The sequence below is a fragment of the Apodemus sylvaticus genome, chromosome 21, assembly GCF_947179515.1.
Source record: "Apodemus sylvaticus chromosome 21, mApoSyl1.1, whole genome shotgun sequence".
In the NCBI taxonomy this organism is placed as follows: domain Eukaryota; kingdom Metazoa; phylum Chordata; class Mammalia; order Rodentia; family Muridae; genus Apodemus; species Apodemus sylvaticus.
Window position 1 is genome coordinate 44500029 of NC_067492.1, and position 22881 is coordinate 44522909.

Consider the following 22881-nt stretch of genomic DNA (forward strand, 5'->3'; position numbering starts at 1 on the left):
AAGCTTTTATTTCTATATGTATGTTTCTACCTTCTAAGTAGAAATAATAATACAGTCCACTCAACTGATTCATTAATTTAGTAAAATATTTATAAGAGTGTGGAAAATTATAAAAAGAAGACACTCCAACTGGAAAGATAGCTCAACGGGTAAAGTGCTTGCCACATGTAAGAATATGATGATCTCCGGAACCCAGGCTGGGTGTGGTAATGCCCTCTGGTAATGCCAGAGCTGGGAGGCACAAGATAGACAAGATTCCTGGAACCCACCAGCTAGCCGACCTCATCTAATTAGTTAGCAGTAAACCACTATACCAAAATAAACTAGACAGTGTGCAACTAGACAACACTGGAAGTTGTCCTCTGATCTATAAATGCACTCATGTACATGTAAACACAGACACACATACCACATATATGTGTATTATATACATATATATGCATATATATACATATATATGCTCTTTGTCAATATGCACACCCATAAAGCATGGTATATGAGTAGAGGTCAGAGGCCACATTTCTGGAATATATATATACACTTTTATGCATATATATGTATATATATGCACGTGCCTGCATACAAGTGTATGTATACACATTAAGTGCACTGCACACATACAGAAAAACACTTATATTTAGAAAGAAATATATGATTAATGAGTATCTTATTTCAAAATAGCAGAACACACAGTTAAACAAAAAGAAAACCTATTAATAAATAGTGTATAAATATTTATATTTTACAAACACGTCATAGGATATACAGCTTGAAATACAAAATGTAGGGATGATAGTAAAAATTAAAAGAAAAATTCTATGGTTTGTTCTTATATAGAGAGAACTTAACAAAATACAAAATTGTTATGTCTCAAAAATGCTTGTGATATTCCTACAGAAGTGTTTAGCCTTATTGAAGGCTGATATACAAAAAAGAAAAAACCAAATATCAAACCTTCTAAATAATTATTATACCCCTGTTGGTTGCCTTTTGTTTCCAAGTGTAGAAATTCTTTTAATTATATAAACAAGCCTTAATTACTGAAGGAAGAATGGGCATCTACCTTCTAAAGAGAAATAACTATTAACTCTATGACATGGTCCATTTATATCCCATGACAGTAATTCCTTCAGCCTTATAAGTTACTAATGAACTTTGTTTGCCATTTCAGAGTCCATTTACACTATTTTAAAGTGGTGAAATTTACTTAAAAAAATATAAGCTCTGGGAGGGGGGACCAGAAAGGGAGAAACACTTGGAATGTAAATAAATAAAATAATTTTTAAAATAAGTGTAAGGACCCTCAACTATACCAGTATATGCCATGTAAATAGTAGAAAAGTGAACCTTTAACTTTCCTTTTACCTGAAGATGGCCGTACTCTTCATAGCTGAGCAGCTCATCGCCAGTGTGCACACTGAAAACAGAGTGGAGACACGTTGTGGGCCGGGGGTCTTGCTTAAACTGCTGCACCTAGAAGCAGAGACACAGTGTGAATGATGGTCACTCACACACTCATCTAACAGTGAGACAGTTACTTTGCAAGCAATTATTTTCATAAGGAAAGCAAAATCTCACAATGCCCAACTGACTAGACTGAACACAAGTGTCAAGTGATGCTCATGGCACTGAGCTCTAATGGAGTAGGGAGTGTGTTCGTATCGGACAATAAGTTATGGCAAAGTACTGAATATTACTTGATTGCTGGGGTTTTTTAACATTTCATTTATTTATGATGTGTGTGCGTATATATGTGTATATATGTGTGGGGTATGTATATATACACCACACATGATATTGAAGGTTAGAAGACAACTTGTGGGAGGCAGTTCTCTCCCTCCATCATATGTGGCCCAGAAACTGACATTAGGTTATCAACTTTGGTAGAAGGCTGAGTCACCTAGCCAGCCTGTCTTATCTAATTATGTATTTCCTATGTCTAACAGGGTTCCAGTGATTGTACTTAACTATACAGTTTAACATGACAGTGGAATGGAAAAGTATTTTAGACTATATTCTAATACAGTGTAGTATCCAAAATTCAGACTCTTTCTCTTCCTTGAGGATAACACATTTTATCTAGGGTACTGCAAATGTCTTCATTTCTTCTACATACCTAATTACCAAAGTAACAATTCTATGAGGATAGAGAGCATATTTTTATTTACTAATTACATATAATGTGTTTTTCTTTTCACTTTCTTTTGTTCAGCTGGCTCTCTCTTGTTATGTAGGCCGATCTGGTCTCCAAGAGTGGAATGAGTATCCATCCTCCTTCAGGGCCTGCTCAGCTGAACCTGAGTAGCACTGACTGATGCCAATGATGTGCCAAACATAAGAAAAGAATGATGAAAACAAACAAAATGACATAGCAAGAGTTTTCTTCTCTTTCGCAAGAATGATGTTAATACAGATAAGTTTGTGTTCTGACCTTAGCCAATTCAGCTGAGGACACATGATCATAATCTTATCTTTTTCAAAATTCTCATCTTTAAAAACTCAGCTGAAATAGTGTTAAAAACTGCATGGTATTGGTACAGTGACAGGCAGGTGGATCAATGGAACAGGATAGAAGACCCAGAAATGAACCCACACACCTATGGCCACTTGATCTTCGACAAAGGAGCTGAAAATATCCAGTGGAAAAAAGATAGCCTTTTCAAAAATGGTGCTGGTTCAACTGGAGGTCAGCATGCAGAAGAATGCAAATTCATCCATTCTTATCTCCTTGTTCAAAGCTCAACTCCAAGTGGATCAAGGACCTCCACATAAAACCAGACACACTGAAACTAATAGAAAAGAAACTGGGGAAGAGCCTTCAGCACATGGGCACAGGGGAAAAGTTCCTGAACATAACACCAATGGCGTATGCTCTAAGATCAAGAATTGACAAATGGGACCTCATAAAATTACAAAGTTTCTATAAGGCAAAGGACACCATCAAAAAGACAAATTGGCAACCAACAAATTGGGAAAAGATCTTCACCAACCCTATATCTGTCAGAGGGCTAATATCCAATATATACAAAGAACTCAAGAAGGTAGACCCCAGAAAACCAAATAACCCTATTAAAAATGGGGTAGAGAGCTAAACAAAGAATTTTCACCTAAGAACTTCATATGGCTGAGAAGCACCTTAAAAAAATGTTCAACATCATTAGTCATTAGGGAAATGCAAATCAAAACAACCCTGAGATTTCACCTCACACCAGTCAGAATGGCTAAGATTAAAAACTCAGGAGAGAGCAGGTATTGGTGAGGATGTGGAGAAAGAGGAACACTCCTCCACTGCTGATGGGATTACAAGCTGGAACAACCACTCTGGAAATCAGTCTGGGGGTTCCTCAGAAAACTTGGCATGACACTTCAGGAGGATCCTGCTATACCATTCCTGGGCACATACCCAGAGGATTCCCTGGCATGCAATAAGGACACATGTTCCACTATGTTCATAGCAGTACTATTTATAATAGCCAGAAGCTGGAAAGAACCCAGATGTCCCTCAACGGAGGAATGGATACAGAAAATGTGGTATATTTACACTATGGAATACTACTCCGCTATTAAAAACAATGAATTCATGAAATTCTTAGACAAATGGATGGAGCTAGAGAATATCATCCTAAGTGAGGTATGCACTCACTGATAAGTGGATATTAGCCTAGAAACTTGGAATACCCAAGACATAATCCACATATCAAATGATGTACAAGAAGAAGGAAGGAGTTGCCCCTGATTCTAGAAAGGTTCAGTGCAGCAGTGTAGGGGAATACCAGAACAGAGAAGTGGGAAGGGGTAGATGGGGGGAGAGGGGGAAGGAAGAGGGCTTATCGGACTTTCGGAGCTGGGAGCCAGGAAAGGGGAAATCATTTGAAATGTAAATAAAGAATGTATCAAATGAAAAAAAAACAAAAAAAACAAAAAACTTCAGCTGAGCTAAATTTGGTGGCATACACCTTTGATCCCAGTTCTTAGGAGGCAGAGGCTAGTAGACTGTGAGTTTAAGGCCAGCCTGGTCTATATAGTGAGTTCCAAGAGAGCCAAGGTTAGATAGTGAGACCCATTATCAAAACAAATAGCCAACCAAAGAACTAAACAACTAACCAACAGACAGTCAAAGCTCCTATCTGCTAGAGCAGGAGAGCAGGTCCTGCACATAGTAGTTCTGACTCTGAATGTGAGGTTGCAGGTGAGCTAGCCCCAAGTGTGTGAGCATGAGAAAACTGGTCCCAGGAATTGTCTGTCAAGTGGCTGTGTGGGCAAGGGAGAGAGTCCCTCCAGCACACTTACCACACACCACCTACTGCAGGTGGGAGAGCTTGCCCTCAGGTAATGAGAGCAGGAGCCATCCCTGCCCCTCACCCACCTACTGCAGGTGGGAGAGCTTGCCCTCAGGTAATGAGAGCAGGAGCCATCCCTGCCCTCACAAAGGGGGCATAAGAGCTGGCCTTGAATGTAGAAAATGCAGGTGAGCCGACCCGAGGATATGAGAGCAGAAGACTGGGCAGGTTGACCAGCTCAGATATCTTTAGGTCTAGACCCAGGGCTGTGAATTAGCCCACCCCAACATCTAACCTACTGATGAACCACTGGAGTGCATGAAGGGGCCAGTTCTACACACCCTAAACTAGAAAATCTCCATGACACAGGGCAATAACAGGGTATTGGAAAGGAGTCCCAGTAAAGTTCCAGTGGCGGAAGCCAGAAGTCTCAGGCCAAATGAAAGAGTCATTGCAATAAACATTTGCAAAGAAGAATGGCATACTATGCCACACTAAAGCATCCAAAAGGAGGACTTTGTTTGTTTTTCTGTCTTATGGGGGAGGTTGAGGGTAAATACAAGAGAGGAAGATAAATAGGATTGGCGTGCATGATACAATATTGACAAAAGAAATAATACAAAATTAAAAACAAAACAAAACAAAATACAAAACAACAACTAAAACCCTATCCGCTAAACCAATCTTCAAAAAGGGGGAAAAATAGTCTTGCCCTGGGAAAAGGACGCTAATTAGTGCCATACCAAATGGAAACACACATTACAAGTAACATAATACAGTCTGAACAGGTAGTACTTGTGTATTTATAAATATATCTGTGAGGTCTCAGGCTGTTTCCTATCCAGAAATTAACTCAAACTAATCTACAGGAGGATTTGGGGCAGTTAGACAAGGTGAGCATTCCTCAGGAACTTGTAAAACTGGCTCCCATCTGCCAAAAGGAGTCACTTCCCTAGCCACTGTCAGCAGGAACACAGGGTCAGTTCCATTGGCTTATACCTGTGTATAATAGCAACATCAAAGCTGATCCCCGCCCCCAGGCTGGCTCAGTCCTTACCCACAAGTACCCTTGATACACCTCAAAGCCTTCACACTAGCATGGTGACTCCTGGCATTTGATACACCTCACAGCCTTCACACATGTACACAGTGGCTCCTGGCATCCCCAGGCCCTCCTTCTCCCAGATGCCCACATGTCCTCTTTATGAGGGCAAATTTATTCTCATTATTCTCTCTCCCTCCATCCCCTTCCTGCCTCCTCTCTTTATATCTCCCGGAGTTCCAACATTCACTCCCACTTACTCTGTCTCTTTATCTTAGTCTCTCTTTCTATTCCCTATCTCTTGCTATCTCACTGAGTCCACTAGTCTCCTGCTTCCCTAGTCCTGGCCTTGTCCAATCTGTGGTCCACGTGCAATCTAATTCTTCCTCTCTCTGCACTGGATGCTTCCAGATGCCTCTGCATCTTTTCTCTCTTCTACCCACAGTAAAAACCTTCCCCTTAATGGAGTGATCAGGTTGGTGTGTATGTATGTATGTATGTATGTATGTATGTATGTATATAAGCATGTAACAGCAATTAATGAAAACCTGAAGTCATAGATCTGAAAGATCTGAAAGACAGCATGGAGAGGTAGATGAGAGGATTGGAGGGTGGAGCAGGAAAAGGGACATAATACAATTGTAGGAAGATGTCAACAACATAAAAGAAATTGAGAAGGCTAGGCTGACTCCATGACAAAGTTTAGTTGGCAGTTCAGGATTGGGCAAATTCAGGCAAGTCCAGGCCTCAGAGGCTGCCCTGCCACCTGGCCTGAAGTAAGGACAATGGGTCAGCAACAGTTTCCAGACTTCCTCAGCTACTTCCTCAGCAACAGTTTCCAGACCTCAGTTTCCAGCCCCCACGCCCCAGTAACAGACTGTCCCTAAGATGGAGCAAGACAAAGGTCAGCTGCCCTGAAATCCCCTAAGTTCTTTAAGTCAGACCTTTGAGCTCTCTTGATTGTCTCTCTATCTTGGTAATGGGAGAACCCAGAATGCTGGACTTCTACAGAAAAAAAAAATTCTTTGTGTTTACATATTAGTTGAGTCCAGGGTGTCATTCTTCAGCAAATTATGGTCCCTTACAAAATATCCTTTAAAATAAGCTATCTAAAAAGGGCATTTGTGTAATCCCAGTCACCCCAGCCCCTGGATTTCTGTATAGTGGGGTGATGTTCAGTTATTTTTGTCTTATACTCTTTGCCTGACTCTTCTATGAAACTGAGACAGACATTCACTTTCTTTTCCAGCTCCTGGATCCTCGGGTATTTCCTGTGATGCAAGTGAGAGGAGCACTTTGTTGATCATGATAAGTTCCTTTCAAAGACATCTAAGATGGCTACTTAAGTGCTTCCTAATACATGCCAAGGTGGCTTTACTATGGGAAGGTGGTTGTCAAAGGAAACAAAAGAAGGATTGACAGCTAGCTGGCTTTTCAACCCCACAAGGCCTCTACTGGGGAAGGCAGAGAACTGCTGGAGATGAAGTTAATACCAATGGCCAGTGATTTCCAAAATCTCATGTCCCTACTCCCCAGTAAACCTCTGTTGCTTGGCGTGATTTCTGAGTGGCACATGTTGGCCCAGACCTCCCAAGGTACCTTTGGCCATTTAATTCTAACACTAGAATTCACAGGCAGTTTTAAAGTACTGAGCTTTCAGCCTTTGGAATCTACAGTAAGTCCAGGTAGTTTCTGGTAGAACTGAGTTAAACAGAAGAATGCTGGATATCTCCAAATGAAGGTTTGCTTGGTGTGAAGCACCCATCACTTAGTATGAGAAATTATGTGAATAAAAAAGTGCTCTTCTTTGTTCCCACTAGAAGCTATGTTGTCCAAGATGGTAGCCACTTTTTATAATGACTAATCAAATTACAATGAATTAAAATCACATTAGCTTATACATTCACTTAAGGAATCCACTTTCTGGCCATATTTCAATTGCTGCGTAGCCACATGATGCAAAAATGTATATGCTCAATATGCAAACAGAACATTTCTATCATGACAAAAAGATCTATTCTAGGATTGAGAGACCTGGTGTCATGCCCCTGCACAAATACAACTAAAGTAAAGAAAATGTAAATCAGGGTCAGTCAGGAAGACATGACGAGATGTATGCTATGAAATGCAGTCTCTTGGTCATGACATGGTCACTGCTCTTATGAATTCTCAGCATAAGAACAAGACAGTCAACATCTCCACTAATTGAACTCAAGGGTTAAAAAAGAAAAAGAAAAGAAAAAGAAAAATAGGGAAAAGAAAGTAAATGGGCCAGGAAAGATGTTTGAGTCCTTAAGAGCACTGGCTTCAATCCCCAGCATACACTATCTGTAACACAAAGCCACAGGATCCAACATTCTCTTCTGACCTCTAAGAGAACATTAGGCACACATGTAGCACATGAACATATATACAGACAAAGCACCCATACAGATAAAATAAATAAGGCTTTCAAGTAGAGGACATGGAATGAGGTGAGCATGTTGGAGTGGATGGATATGATCAGAACATATGTACAAAACTGTCAAAGGATAAGAGATAGTCTGTTAAAAAAAAAAAGATGATTGTGGATTCTACTTTCCTTTTACAAAGGAGCAGAGGAACTCAGAAAAGGCAAACATTCTGTTCTCACACATCAGAAGCAATAGCCTGGAACTGCACAACCAAAAGTCACGTCTTTCTTATTGCCATGATTATTATCTCAAAGAAATGAACATTACTCTAGAGTTCTAACCAAAACTATGGATGGCTGAACTGAAACAGAATTCATGTTCCCTACTGTCCCAGATCCATCCATTCCTGAGTCTAAGGAAAACACTTCACCAGATTCCCTCAGTGAGCCTACCCTTCTCTCAGCCGCAGCTGAGGCTTCAGCCCTGGCAGTCAGTATCTAAAGCACACCAAGTTTCACACCCACAATTTCGTAGTTGACATTTATCAAAGGAACTACCCCTTGAGAGTCTTCAAGGGACTCCCAGACTTCCCTATGAGATTCACAAGCCAGGCTTCCATAATCGACATTTTCCTCAATACTTTTGTATTCCAGTCCCTCAAAGAGCAGCCCATGAAACCCTGAGCACTCAGTGGCTTTGCCAGTCAAAAGCTGCAAATGCTTCTGGTCCTTTCTTAAACATGGTCAGCTTTAACACATCAATAACCCCACTCTCTGGCAACGATTTCTGACCTCATTTGTTCTTGTGGTACTCTGATAGAACAGGATATAAACTAAGTTAGTGGAAGGGTTTATTTACCTTACAGGTTATAATCTGATTGAGAGAAGTCGGAACAGGAAACAAGAAGCAGAAACTGAAGCAGAGACCATGAAGGAATTGGTGTTTAGCCTGGGGCTTTCCGTAGCTTGCTCAGCTTGCTTTCTTATATAGCCAAAGACAACATCCCCAGGTATGATGACGCCCATAGTGGGATTGGCCCTACCACATTAATCATTAAACACAGACCAAACTGATGGAGACAATTCGATTCCTCAATAGAGGTTCCCTCATGCCAAGTGATTCTATTTGTGTCAGGCTGACAACTAACCAGTACACCCATTTAATAGGGATCTAACAGGACAAGGTTTTGTCAGGTTAATGAAGTCATTGCTGTAGGTGACAAGATGATGCTTGTCATTTGTCTTCAAGACATGCATGAACCCAGCAGGAGAGTGTATTTCTAACCACTATGTCAGAGGAAAACTAACCGCTAAATGATTAAAGATGTTCACATGGGGAGTTATATAATGGCTTTGAATTTCAAAGCTATTAAAAGACAAGCAATTTAAGATTTCAGAAAAAATATTCAAATTCTGTAAGCTTTGAAAATTAATGGGGTATGTTGTATGACAACTTCAAACAAAATGTACTCTTGAAAACAGTCAAGAAACAAACTACATTAATTAGTATTTTATAGGCTACTTAGCATTTGCAAAGTAAAGATCAAGAAAATGATTAGAGGAAATTTTTCTAAACTATATCAGAAATTTATTTTACTTGTACTGTGAGTAAATTGCTTATTTGGGATAGCTAGTTTGTCATTCGTTCTCAATTTATGTCCTTAAAGCATGCATCTAGAGGAAAATAAGCATCCATCCTTTTAACTGTTCTGCAAGAACAAATTTTACAAAGTTTCAGTGTATTTCTAATTGAATAGAAACTACTAAGCAGCATTTTAAATGAAATGAAGCATAAGGCATAACCACCGTAAAGACCTCCAAGCTAACTAACTGCACATCGGCTGTGAAGCTCTGTGTGCGTTCTCCACAGAATGATGAAAAGAGAGCTGACTTCCGGGTGTGTGATGAAACACCGTGACAGTAAGCAATGTGGGGAGGAAAGGGATTGTTTCATTACACTCCTCATCAGTCAATGGCAAGTCGAGGAACGAACCTGGACAAGAGCTGGTGCGGAGACCATGGAGGAGCGCAGCTTATCCACGTGCTCCTTGTGGCTTGCTTCAGACTGCTTTCTCATCAAACCCAGGACCACCAGCCCAGGGTGGGAGAGCAAAGCTCGCCCACATCAGTCACTAACTAAGAAAATGCACCAAAGACTTGCCTACAGGCCAGTCTGATAGGGGCACCTTCTTAATTGTGGTTCCTTTTCCCAAATAATTCTAGCTGTGTCAAACTGAACATAAAATCAGCCAGGACAAGAGCAAACAGAATTATCAGGAAGACGTTAATAACCAATAGCCCAGACAAGATAATAAAACACAAAATGATGCTGGTTTATATCTTACAAATCAAGGACAAGTCTAAGCAATCATGACAACTTCTGAATAAATATAAAATATCTTTTAGATAGTGTTTTTACAAGAACACCAAAAAGCATGGTCCAATGAAAGCAGAAAAGCTTAGACTTTCTAGATTATAAATTTACTCCAGAAGATGAAGAACATAAAGCTTGAGGCCAAACAGCAAATTGATTCTACAAATATATTTTCCTTTAATAGGAAAAAAAAGTAAAGAGATAATTATTTCACGATTTAAAGGCATAGAAATGAGCTTGCCACCGAGCCAGACCCCTAATCATGGTGGAAGGTGAGACCTGATTCTAGTCAGGTGCCTTCTGCCCTCTACACATGCACCAGGGTACAATCACAAGACACAGACACACACACAGACACACATACACACACACAAATAGTAAACATATGCTCTTTGCAGAAGCGATAGCTCAGTAGGTAAAGGTGCTTTGGCTAAGCAACCTGAATTCCTGTGCCCCGTTTGGTGGAAAGTAAGGACTTCTGCAAGCTCTGACTTTCACACATGTGTACTGGTACACATATGTAATAAAACAATATTCACACTTCCATAGATTCATGAAGAAATGGCTCATCCAACAAGAGAAATAAGAAGCATGATGGTTTAGACTACTTTCCTCCTACTCTTTCCACTCACTATGTTGGTTTCAAACTGAAAAGAAAACCTAGGATCTTTTGTCAAGAGCCTTAACAAAGAATTACCCACAGCAGGCTGGCCTTGGGTGTTGAGGCCTGCCCCGCCAGCATAGCTGTAGACATTCTGTTCCATGCCCGCCAGCTCTTTCATATTGTTGCTGTAATATGCCTACTAGACATTGACGCAGGAAATTATCTTGGCTCAGAGCAGGGTTATGCTGACTACATACCCTGTTATGTTCTGTATATTATGAGGTTTGTTAATCTTAAGAAATTCCACGACCATAAGCTTCACTTAGGACCCATTGTTAAAGATCAATATGATCTTTTTGTCTAAAATGGCTTGAGTCAGGGTCGACCGACCGACCGACCACTCTGCAGCACTTCCTGCACTTGCATATAAATCAGCTCATCATGTTTCCTGTACTTTTAGCCCTGAGAAATGCTCAGCACACAGCTTTCAGCTCCCGAGTCTGCAGCTGCCAATCAGTCTTTTGGTGTGTGTTCAATAAACCATCTCTGTCTGACTGACATCAGTGTTTGTATGGTTTGTGGGGAGGCCCCAGAACCCCATGAGTGGGAATATCTCTAGGGGGCTGCCTTGATTTCTAATTGCAGTAGGAGGACTCAGGATCTTGGGGGCAGCACCATCCTATAGACAGGGGTCTGAACAGCATGAGGGGGAAAAGCTGGCTGTGTGGGAAAACCAATAGGCAAGGGAGTGAGCATTCATTCCCTTTGCTCTTGGCTGTGGGTGTAGTTTGACTTGTTGCTTGACTTCATGCCTTGACATTCCCCAAATAATGGACTATAATTTGGAACTGAAAGCAAAATAAACCTTTTTCTCCTCCAAGTGGCTTTTCAGGAAATTTTATCACAGAAACACATAAAATTAAAACAACCACCTTCATCAGAACATCAGTGGCTACCTGAAACAGACCTGTAAGATCCAGCCTGTGTCTGGGCTTGGTGGCCCACACATTTATGCCCATTACATGGGAGGTATGGGCAGGTGGATCTCTGTGAGTTGGAGACTGGCCTGGTCTACAGAGTGAGTTCCAGGACAACCACAATACAACAGAGTAACCTTGTCTCAAAATAAACAACAAATAAACAACAACAACAACAACAACAACAAGATCCAAGATCCAGCCTGTTGCCTTTTCCTCTTATGAGGAGAATAATTTAATCCTCAACTGAGATCTCTTCCCTCCATTTCTTATCTCCTTCACAGTAGTGTGCCTGGTCTGTATGTGGTCTGTAGCCTACGATGACAGTGGAGTACACAGAGTAGAGAAGGTTAACTGAAGAATAGTTCCGTCTCTGTAGCTATAGGGTTGTTGTCATCTATGACGAAGTAAGATTTTTCTTTGGTAGTGTGGCTGCTTTGGAGTCACCTATGCTGTTATGTAACCTTTCATCCATGGAAGCAAGCACAGTAAAGTCATAGGTTTGCCAAGTTGGACTTTTGTAGAACTCTACTTTGTTCTGCTGTTTATATCCTTTCTGGGGTCGCACATGTCTGTCACATCTCTCCACAAAAGTCAATGGAACATATGGTAATAGATCCTAATCTAGGTATACTAGTCAACCTCAGAATGAGTCAGTCCCTCATGCTCCATGAGGACTACATGTTCCACTTTCCTACTCCAAAAAGATGTAGGTATCGCGAGAGGTTATGACAAGAAGAATACTTGAAACTGACATAAATGTGGTATAGACGATGCTGTCCAGTCCATTCTCTGAGCCACCATCTTCATGAGCTTAGCTGTGCCAGCTTAGAAAAGATAATGACAGCTGGACTGGTTGACTGTTGACAGCCCATCACTGAAGTATGTACAAGGAGAAAAGCATCACAGGATCCCCATCCAAGCATTAACTCCAAATCCCAGCCAGCTCGTTCTATGAATTCTACCCTGACTGCAAATGGACTCAGAAAATAGAACATATAGGCTGGGAGGACTAGGAAGAGACCCCATCTATGTGGCCAAGGGAGAGTCATTGTTCACGTTGGTGCAGACCTTCCAGCATGGCTGCTTTAAGGCCACATACACCCATCCATAACCCCTCGCCCACTGCTCTGTAGGTTAACCTAATAAACCCACAGGTTCCCCACAGCACACTTTACTGAAGCATTTTAGTTTGTCTCAGGACAAAAGAAAAGAGAGGAAGAAAAGAGAAAAAAATAGAGGTAGACATTGTTTATGTCTCCTGCAGAGAAGAAATTTTAGCAAGATAAAAATCCAAAATGATTCAATTCACCATTTATTTTAATGCTCTATATTAATAATAGAATTGTGTTAATTAATTAATAAAAATTAATTAAAATGATGTTAATTCTTTATAATTTGACAGATGTTAGTTCTTTATAATTGAGTAGTTTAAGTTAAACTCAAGCTGTACTTAAAAGAAAATCTAATTGTGTTAACTAGTAAAAGTGAAGAATATTTATAAAGTGCCATTACCGACCAGCTAATCATGCCACAGAGTGGGAAAGAGAACTTTACATCATTATATTACTGCCTTCCATTTGCTAATCCCAATTTATGTCTGTCAGCTTGTTTACCAAGCACATGAAATTCAAGGTTCTTACAATACTCCCTAAAGAGAAAGGCTGACCTTATAAAGATACCTGGCATATATTAAAGGATATTTGGGAAGTGAACAGTACTATCACACTTTGAAAACAAATAATCAGGCTGTTGAGATGGCTCAGTGGTTAAGAGCACTGACTGCTCTTCTGAAGGTCCTGAGTTCAAAACCCAGCAAACACATGATGGCTCACAACCATCCATAATAAGATCTCACCCCCTCTTCTGGAGTGTCTAAAGACAGCTACAGTGTACTTACATATAATAAATAAATAAATCTTAAAAAAAAACAAATAACCATAATTACATCAATTTAATGTATGACATACTAGTTTAATTCTCACAATCTAAACTACAACATGCAACTTCTCCTTTAACACCTACACAATCTTTGCAGCAGGTATCCAGAAAATCAGACCTCAGTAGACAAGTGATGCCTTTGTTAGATGCCTGCCCTTCAGCTAGTATCAAGTATACTTTTTCTTCCAGCTAATGATATAGTTACACTCTGTTGGCAACATACAATATATTTTAAAGTTATGACTTCAAAGATCTTACAGAGATCTGCAGCCACATTTGAAAACTATTTCCAAGTACAAGTTAAAGCAATGTATCACTGCTGTGTCTTGGCGCGAGTGAAGAAGCTGGAGACAGCTCTATATGGTCTGGTCTAAAGGCAGAGGAGGCATGATGCCTGCAGGGCCAGGGTCCCAAGTACTCGCTACGCTCTAGTCCATTCTCCGCACAGGAACTGTATGAAGCAGGTATTCCTGGTTCGTATTTTACAGATAAAACCCCAGAAGCATGTGGGAAGTCACCTTACCTAAAACAATACAACTAGAGTGTGAGAAGTCAGTACGTGCACTTGTAGAGACTGTCTTGAAAAGTAAGTACAGTAGGACTGCGGCTGACAACTCAGAAGACAGTGTTTACAAGTATAAGCCGTGGCCCACGGGCTAACCTGCACCCTTCTCTCAGAAGAGTGGCTTGTATGTCTAAAAATGGTGTCGTTTAGACTAGACCCAGTTTTCTCTTGGGAGTCTGGAATTTGGGTTTGAGGCAGGGTACCTACACCAAAAAAACAAAAAAACAGAACAACAACAACAACAAAAAATCCTGAGTTAACAAAATGGCAAGAACACGTCACAGGTGCTGCTCTGAGGAGTCGATGCCTGTCGCACTTCACACTGCCAGGTCAACCATGCTTCGTCTCTTTTTGCTGTAATGAAACACAGACTAAGACCTGAGCCCTGTAAGAGTCATTATACCTGCTGTCATCTTAGGAACCCGTGACACACTGGAGTACATATATGAATACAGTGTGAGGAGTCGGGGACTCAAAATGGTAGATAAGCAAAGGAAACGATGTGTTATATTTGTCTAGAACTTTACAGTTTAGAAAAACCATGCTAAGCACATTGGTTCTTTCATTTCCATCCAACATTATAAGGTTTTGTTTCCTAAAGCTGTAATTCCTGGCTTCGTTGCATGAATGAGATGTTATACTTTTTGGGTTTTTGAGACAGGGTTTCTCTGTGTAGCTCTAGCTGTCCTGGAACTACCTCTGCAGACCTGGCTTAACTAGAATGTAGATAGCCACCTACCTCTGACTCCCCAGTGCTGGGATTAAAGGTGTGTGCCACCACACCCAACTGAGACATTATACCTTTAAAATTCCCTTTTGCCATAAAAATTCACACATCCAAAATTAAGGTTGACAAGGGTATTCTTTAAATAGTAAGTTGCATAGAACTATGAATATTTGTTAGCTTCCCAAGAATATGGATCTTTATCAAAGGGACAACAAATCTAGAACACAAATTTGAGTCTATACACAAATTTTCAATCATGTCACACTGAAGATGTTAGGTCAGTTTCAGGATTTCAAAGGCTTGGGCTGGAAAGGGAGAGGCTGATCTGAACTATAGGGACTGTCCTAGGATATGGCTTTACCTTTCCTGAGTACATTCTTCAGAAGATGGCTCTGCAGTACTGGTTAAATTAATCCTTTAGAACGATATGAGAATTTCAGCCCACGTGCTTTACCTTATCAGCCTGCCGCATATAGCAGTAGAGAATTCCTCTCATACACTTTATGGCCGAGTGCTCCAGCTCATGGGTCCTTCCCTTGTCATCATCAATGCGCCTGGGTGAGAGAGATAACTCAGGAAACAAATTGGAAGTGCATTTGAAAAGGGAGCAGAGCTTGTGATAATTAAGTATTTGACTAACTGGCTAATCCTCTGTTCTGGTGACATCTACCAATTCCGTCAGTGACATTTCATCTCCCCAGCAGATGTAAAATGCTGCAATTAAAGACTCACGCTAAAGCTAGTGCTGCTTTCCTTTGCTTTGCAGGAGCGAGACGATTTATTTGGGAGGGGATTTTATAAAATGATCTGGCTAAAATTTAAAGCTAATTTCTATACTAGAAAAAAAAATCACCTACAGTCATTTTAAATTCAATGTTAGAAAATGGAGACAACCTATTTCTTTATGACCCATAAAAGCAGATGTTAAGGTTGACACACACGTTCTTTGTTGTGTCCTGCATGTTAGTCTTCAAAGATCCCCTCAACTAGACACATGCTCATCGAATGACACAATTGGCATACTCTGCCATGAAGTATCACGGGCTCAAGTTTTCACTTAAAAATCCATAGGTCATATTTTACCTCTCTTGCTTCAAAAAAAAAAAAAAATGACAGCTAAAATCTAACTGTTAAACTAGATTAAGATGTTTCTTCGGGACCAAGAAAAAAAATCTATTAATTATGAATTACTGTAAAAGGTAGATGAGATAACCAGAAATAACCACAGCTAAAATTTAAGCATGATATACACTCATTGTTTCATCTATATGAGATATCTGCAGATCATCTCCATTGTTAACAATTATCCCATGCCTCACTAAATAAAGTATACTAAATTTTATTTCTGTAGACCTCATCTACGTAGGGTGATAAATGTCAGAAACAGTAAATTATTCAAGACTGTCACATCACTGAACCTGTTTAATGTAGGCATTATAGTAGACACATCATGCATTTGTCCTGATTCTCTTGACTGCCCTAAGATCTTCAGGGATAATGTATGTAAGACTCAATTCTCTTCTGAGGTCTTCAGGGAAGCTTGGTGCCTCAAGTTCGTGCCTCTGCTGCATGTACTTTTTTTAAAAGCAATTTTCTGCCCTTTTGTTATTTCGAAACTTTCAAATGTGCAAAAAAGTTAAATACTGCAGTGAATAACCATTCATTCTTTACCTAGTTCACCAGTTATTAATATTATACTGTTTTATATTCCAGAGCTCAGTAATAATTTTTCTTCACTAGTTGAAAGTAACAAACTTTATGAGTATTTACCCTATACCACTAGAAGTATCTCTAGAGGGAAGAAAAGGCCATTCTCTTATATAACCATAAACAACACTAATTACATCCAAGACACTTACAGGTGATAGAACATTGTGTGACATACAGTCGACACTCGAATCTGCAGTGCCAGCTCACCTGTATGCCAGCGCCAAGGCCCAGGCCCCCGCAGCGCAGTACAGACTCTCGTGAACCTTGGACTTCTGGTCTCCACCACATGTTTTAGTAGGAAAGAGACCTGTAGTTGGACTTTGATACGTCAGCATCGTTGACTTGACTACAACAACAAAGAATGAATGCACAATCAGTCCTTTCTCTTGGTTTCTTCATCCTATTCTTGAAAGTTTTATTATTTCTAAACTTAGTTTTAGCATAAAATTTCTGAAGATATTGAACTGCTTCATGTCACTCCAGCCAAATGCAAATCCATGCTGCATAAATGTGTCTTTATACTTGTGAAGAAAGCCTTCAACTACTTAGAGCATTAAAAGTTTGGATTTATGCTGGTTAGTGCTAACATATGATACAGATCTTAATATCAGACAAGGGAAAGAAAAGCTTAACCAAAAAATAGGACTGTAATATTTTTGCTAAACTAAGTTAAGTAAGAAACTTAAAGCAAATGTACAATAAGTGACTTTCTAAGTTTTAAGGCCAGTTCTGCTAGATTGGGAAAACTAACTGATCTACAAGTCAGGGAGGGAAAAGGAAGACCACACACAGGCCAGAGCCCTGAGCCTCACTGGTGACTACTATTGGCTAAAGGGAGTTCTCTCACTCACTGAACTACACAGCTTAGGAATATGTTTAAATTTCAAAAGTAAAATTCCATTTTTATATAGCAAGGATGGCAACAGGCAAATGACTATGGACATAACAGGTCTGAAATCAGTGCTTACCTCTCTGTGACGGGGCTCATATACTGGGAAAATAAATACACTACACGACATTTCTATATTTCCTGAAGTATATTTTATTTCTGTCAAATTTTAAACAAACACTTTTCCTAAAATACATTCAATGTAATCTAGATTAAGATACAAGAATCTTCCTTTCTTATCTGTTTTTCATTTAAACAATGTAAAGTTATGTAAGTTGTATATAATAGATTAGTTATAATATTTTGATATATACACACATAATCTTATTATTATGTTCAAGATTACCTTCTCCCCACTAGCCTCCTTCTCCTAGCCCCCTCACCCACTCATTAAAGCTGCCTACAGGAATCAAGGTGAGGGTTTGCTTGTAGAAGCCTTGGCACCCGACCAGCGGACATATGCCTGAAATGTCTCTCCCTCCCCTATCAACCAAGTACAAATCCTCAGGCAGGGGTGGGGCCCTATGAGGTCCACTCCATTGCATGACAGGATGTTAAATGTCCAATCTTTAAAGTGCAAGAGTGCAGTAGCTATGCTGGGCCTGGAACAAAGTGTTCCTTTCTGCTCCCCACGGCTCCTCTTCTCCAGCTCTGACATTCTTTTTTTGTTTTTGTGTTTGTTTATTTTGGTTTTTTTCTAGACAGGGTTTCTCTGTGTAGCCCTGGCTGTCCTGGAACTCACTCTAGTCCAGGCTGGCCTCGAACTCAGAAATCTGCCTGCCTCTGCCTCCCAAGTGCTGGGATTACAGGTGTGCACCACCACCACCAGGCTCAGCTCTGACATTCTTAACACATTGTTCTGTGCTTTGTTTATTTCCTAACACAAGGCCTTACTTTGCAGCTAATCTGCAATTCACAATCTTTCTATCTCCACCTCCTAGATGCCGAGATCAGGTATGTGATGCTACACTCAGTATTCTCAGACGAAACAAATCTTTTCCAGAACATTTACTATCTTTCTCATGGTAAAGAATTGGTCCCCCACAGGGCAAAAGTAAATACTGGCTATTTATTTTAAAACTACAATTAGTCCTCTTTAGATTGTTATTACTACAAAGATAACAGAAAGTGCAATATAAGAATGCAAACAAAAATCCTGATGGAAAATAAACTGAGATAAAGTTTACATGAGATTGAAAAGACAAAAAAGAAAACCATGTTCTGGGAGATGAATGAAATTTTATATTCTTTACCATAATAGGTCAAGAAGAAGCAAGGTTGCAAAGGAAAAAAAAAAATCAATGGGCATTCCAATACATGGTCTGATAAAAAGAGAGATTCCATTCATATATACTTCAAAGGTGCTTACTCACGTTTGCCACAATGATCTTGGATAAATAAAACTTGAAATCAAACAAACCAACAACCAAACCCACTGGAGGAACTTATCCTGCTAATGGGAGCAGAACCTGAGACTGTGTCTTTTGCTTCACTGAGTTAGAAACTGACCATATATAAATGATCAAGCTGATACTCATATGAAACATTTGTTCATTAACCAAAACAAAAACATTCTCAAGTTCTAAAGCCTCTTAAAATTGGTGTGGTGGTACACAGGAGTTAGATACAGGAAGACTTCTGTCAGTTTGAGTCAGCCTGGTCTACACAGAGAGTTACAGGACAGTCAGGACTACACAGAGAGATGCTGTCTGAAATACCAAAATAAATAAATAAATACAATACAATATATTAATATTTAGGAAAGTTAAAATACTAAAAGATATTGGTAACATAAAATTATTCAACGGCCAGGTCTGACTTGTGGATTCCCTTTAATACTCCAGGATAGATACACAACTAGAATATACAGGTACTTATGCAGAAAAACTACCCCATCTTTAAATTATAGAATAATAACTCAGCAAAAAATGAAATATGACTAGGGAACAGTGAAAAATAGTCATCAGTGCTTACCAATTCTGTAATAATGATCCAACTTATCCCAAAGAGTTTCATTATCAGGTCTTGGAAGATTAATGCTTTTAAGAGGTTCATAAACTGAGCCTAAAAGAAAAAGGGAAACTCATCAACTTAAGTCATTCTCACCCAGATAAATGAAAATTTCTAAATAAATTACCAACAATTTAATTTTCAGTGTCATTTCTGATCGACCCTTTTGATCCCTGGTAAAAATTTCAGCAAGAGCAGAAAAGATTCTTGACAAGCAAAGAAGAACCCTAAATGCCTTCCTACCATCAACACCAGCATTCCAGCCACCCACCGGCTGTGAAGACAAGGCCTAACAATCCTCTACTCAAAGCTCTGGAGTGGTCAGGAACTCGATTACCTTTCAATGAGAAACAGACCTAAGTACAGTTCTTAAGTCTAGACCATGTTACTTATGCTAAGACTTAGTAGGCAATTACCAGTGGAATGATGGCAAATATCTCAAACAAGATAAGGCTCACACTCCCGAGAGCCATACAATATAAAGCTGTTTTGGTAGCTCACACACCCCAGAGCCATTCACTCTATATTCAGTTATGTTTCATACTGAAAATTTTAAACTTCCAAGTTCAATTGAATTATTATCTTGACAACAAGCAAAACGCACTTCTATTTCTCAGTCATGGAAACCATTCTAAGGCATTAGCAGAGACTACTGCTCAAAAGCTACAAAATACACAAGAATCGCAAAATGAGTACAGAAAATTGAACATTTGACTATGCACTTTCTCAGCTGTTGCATGAAAGGGCAACATCTGAACTAAGTACTAAGTAGTAGCTCCATTCTCGCTAAAAGCACTCGGAAATCATAACATCTCAAAGTCATAATTAAGGCATCCCTAAATTCAGATAATACAAACCAGATAGTTTTAAAAAGTCAGTATAAAAATTAATTTAAATTTACCAAAGTTGGATAAATGATATTGACTTACATTGAGACTCTATTTTTAAATTAAATAAAAATCATTTATGCTCATAAAATTACTATTTAAGCCAGACTAGGGATGAGAGATTTCTCATCAGGAAAGGGTGTTTGTCCTCAAGCTTAATAATGGAGTCTCATCTACAGACTCTTACTTGTCCTCCATATGAGGCAGCATGGTGAGACTGCCACTCCCCAGAAGCAAATAGAAAGGTGAAGCAACGTGCTCTAAGTTAAGATTTTCTAAAGGTTACTAATAATGGTACCAACTGGAACAGCTCCAGAGTAAGGAATAGAGACCTTTACAAATGCACACAGGTCATCAGAACAACTTTCCTCCAGCAACACAGAGAACAAGAGCCTGGTTATGACCTCTGCCATAGATAAGGGAAGACATAAATATAAGCAAAGCTTGTCAGCTGGGGTAGTACAGTGGAGCCACTGCTAATTTAGTAAGGTATTAAAGTTTTGGGAAACTATACATTCCCAATGATGTTCATCTACTAAGAGAGAAACATTGGATGCAAATGATCACAACGTGTACACATGAACATGTAACCTAAGGACAATATTGGGAAAGGTTATGAGCAAATAATATCTTTGTTTTTACTTGCATCTTCTCCACTAGTAAAGGTAATATTTTACCTTATTTATGAAAAAGAAAAATTATCAAAATTTGAATATATAGGGATCAGAGGAGAAGTCTCAGATGGTAAAGTAGTTGATGCATAAACATAAGCACCTGGCAAGGGATCCTCAGAAACACAGGTGAACAAAGAAGGGTGTGGTGCAGCATTTACATAATCCCAGAGTTGGGTGTGGCACAGCATTTACATAATCCCAGAGCTGGGTGTGGCACAGCATTTACATAATCCCAGAGCTGGGTGTGTCACTGCATTTACATAATCCCAGAGCTGGTGTGACAGAGATGGGCCAATACTTAGAACTCTTTGGCCAGCCAATTCAGCTAATTCTGTTAGCTCCTAGTTCAATGAAATATCACTCTCAAAAATCAACAAGTGCCAAAATTCTAAAGTCAAAGAAAAAGTAATCAGGAGTAGCATTTTATTTCACTTTTAAAACAGGACTTCACCCAGCATCCACAATGTATAAAACTCCCTGTAACTCCAGTACCAAGGGTATCTCAAATTTCTGCAGGTACTTATATTCAAATGTACACACATATACACACAATTAGAACAAAATAAACATATTTTAAAATAAACATGAAAGAAGCCAGTTGGTCAAGAACTGGAATCCCTTCCAACCTGGACCCTATACAAGAACAGTATAAGCTATACAAACATGGGGTACGCGGGTGACCTATAGATGGCTTTAGCTTCCCGAACCTTTGGCCCAGTGCTTTCACCTTAGCATTCTCCCAGCTTCTTAATAAGCTGCCTCTATTTCTATCTATTATGATAATATGTGTCCCTGTGTTATTCTGTGTCCTGAAACACAAAGAAACCTGCAAGTGTCAATGAGAACCATCCAAATTCTGAAGTGTGCTTATAGAAACAGAGGACAACCTAATAGTGGTAGGCACTAAATTCTCTTCAACATTTCTCCCTTCCTTAAACAAAGACATGCAGTATATAACTATTTCCTCCATCCCCAGCACTTGTACTCCGTGAACAGGCTCCAGCATAGAATAGGGGTAGAGCATAGGAAAACTCTCCCCATCTAACAGTTCTCTTTGCAGCTTCTATGGCTAGAATTGGGAGTGTGTATAGAACCTTTCCCCTGTACTACAGGGTATGAAATGAATTTGCTAGAGCAAAAAAAAAATGCATGCAGCAGCAACGGCTGCCAATTCTAGACTTAAGATTGGGAGACAGTTGCCACCAATGATCTACATTTAGTCTGTGAGAAGCACACATTTTGCTTGAAATTTTATGCCCCGGCTGTAAATATGTCAATGTCCTTATAGAACTGTTCATTGAGCACAGGTGAAGACAAGGAAAGATGGCAAAGTCCAAGTGAGAGCCCAATACTGTTGGGTCCTCAAAGCACCACCGTAATCCTGGCATTACCCACATCACCGGCATTTGTTTGTATCCAATCTTCCCTCCAGTTTCCCAGACAGCTGCCAGGATAGACTGGAATGGAAACATCAGATGCAGCTCCAGTGTCAGCTGCCACTGCAAGTCCAACCCTGTCGCCATAGGGTCCTCATACTGGCTGACATAGTTAACTTTACTCCACTGTTTTCTACCACTGTGGTTTAATTCTACTTTATACTCTAACTGCACTCAGCTCCTCCCTGTCCATTTATTTTAAGCAATGCTACTTTCCAGGGTATGGAAATAATTCCCTGGGTAAAAAAAGATACTCCTTAAATAGATCCAAAGGAAAACACCAAGCATCAGAACTTAACCTCAATGGTGACTTAATACAACAAAAACCTGAGACATTTATAAAGGGAAACCTCAACACTAAAGTTTGCAGCTT

The 22881-nt window shown here is 39.7% G+C and overlaps 1 protein-coding gene across 7 annotated transcripts in view; it reads right to left on the reverse strand.

Moving 5' to 3' along the window:
• Positions 1 to 22881, reverse strand: part of Phkb (phosphorylase kinase regulatory subunit beta) — a 185136-nt gene that overhangs the window by 130605 nt on the left and 31650 nt on the right. For all 7 annotated transcript variants that reach the window (XM_052167173.1, XM_052167171.1, XM_052167170.1 and 4 more), the window contains 4 exons: positions 19476 to 19565; positions 16820 to 16958; positions 15357 to 15456; positions 1366 to 1473 (listed from right to left, as the gene is read on the reverse strand). In XM_052167173.1, coding sequence (XP_052023133.1) covers positions 1366 to 1473; positions 15357 to 15456; positions 16820 to 16958; positions 19476 to 19565 — 437 coding nt within the window. The remainder of the gene's footprint in view (positions 1 to 1365; positions 1474 to 15356; positions 15457 to 16819; positions 16959 to 19475; positions 19566 to 22881) is intronic.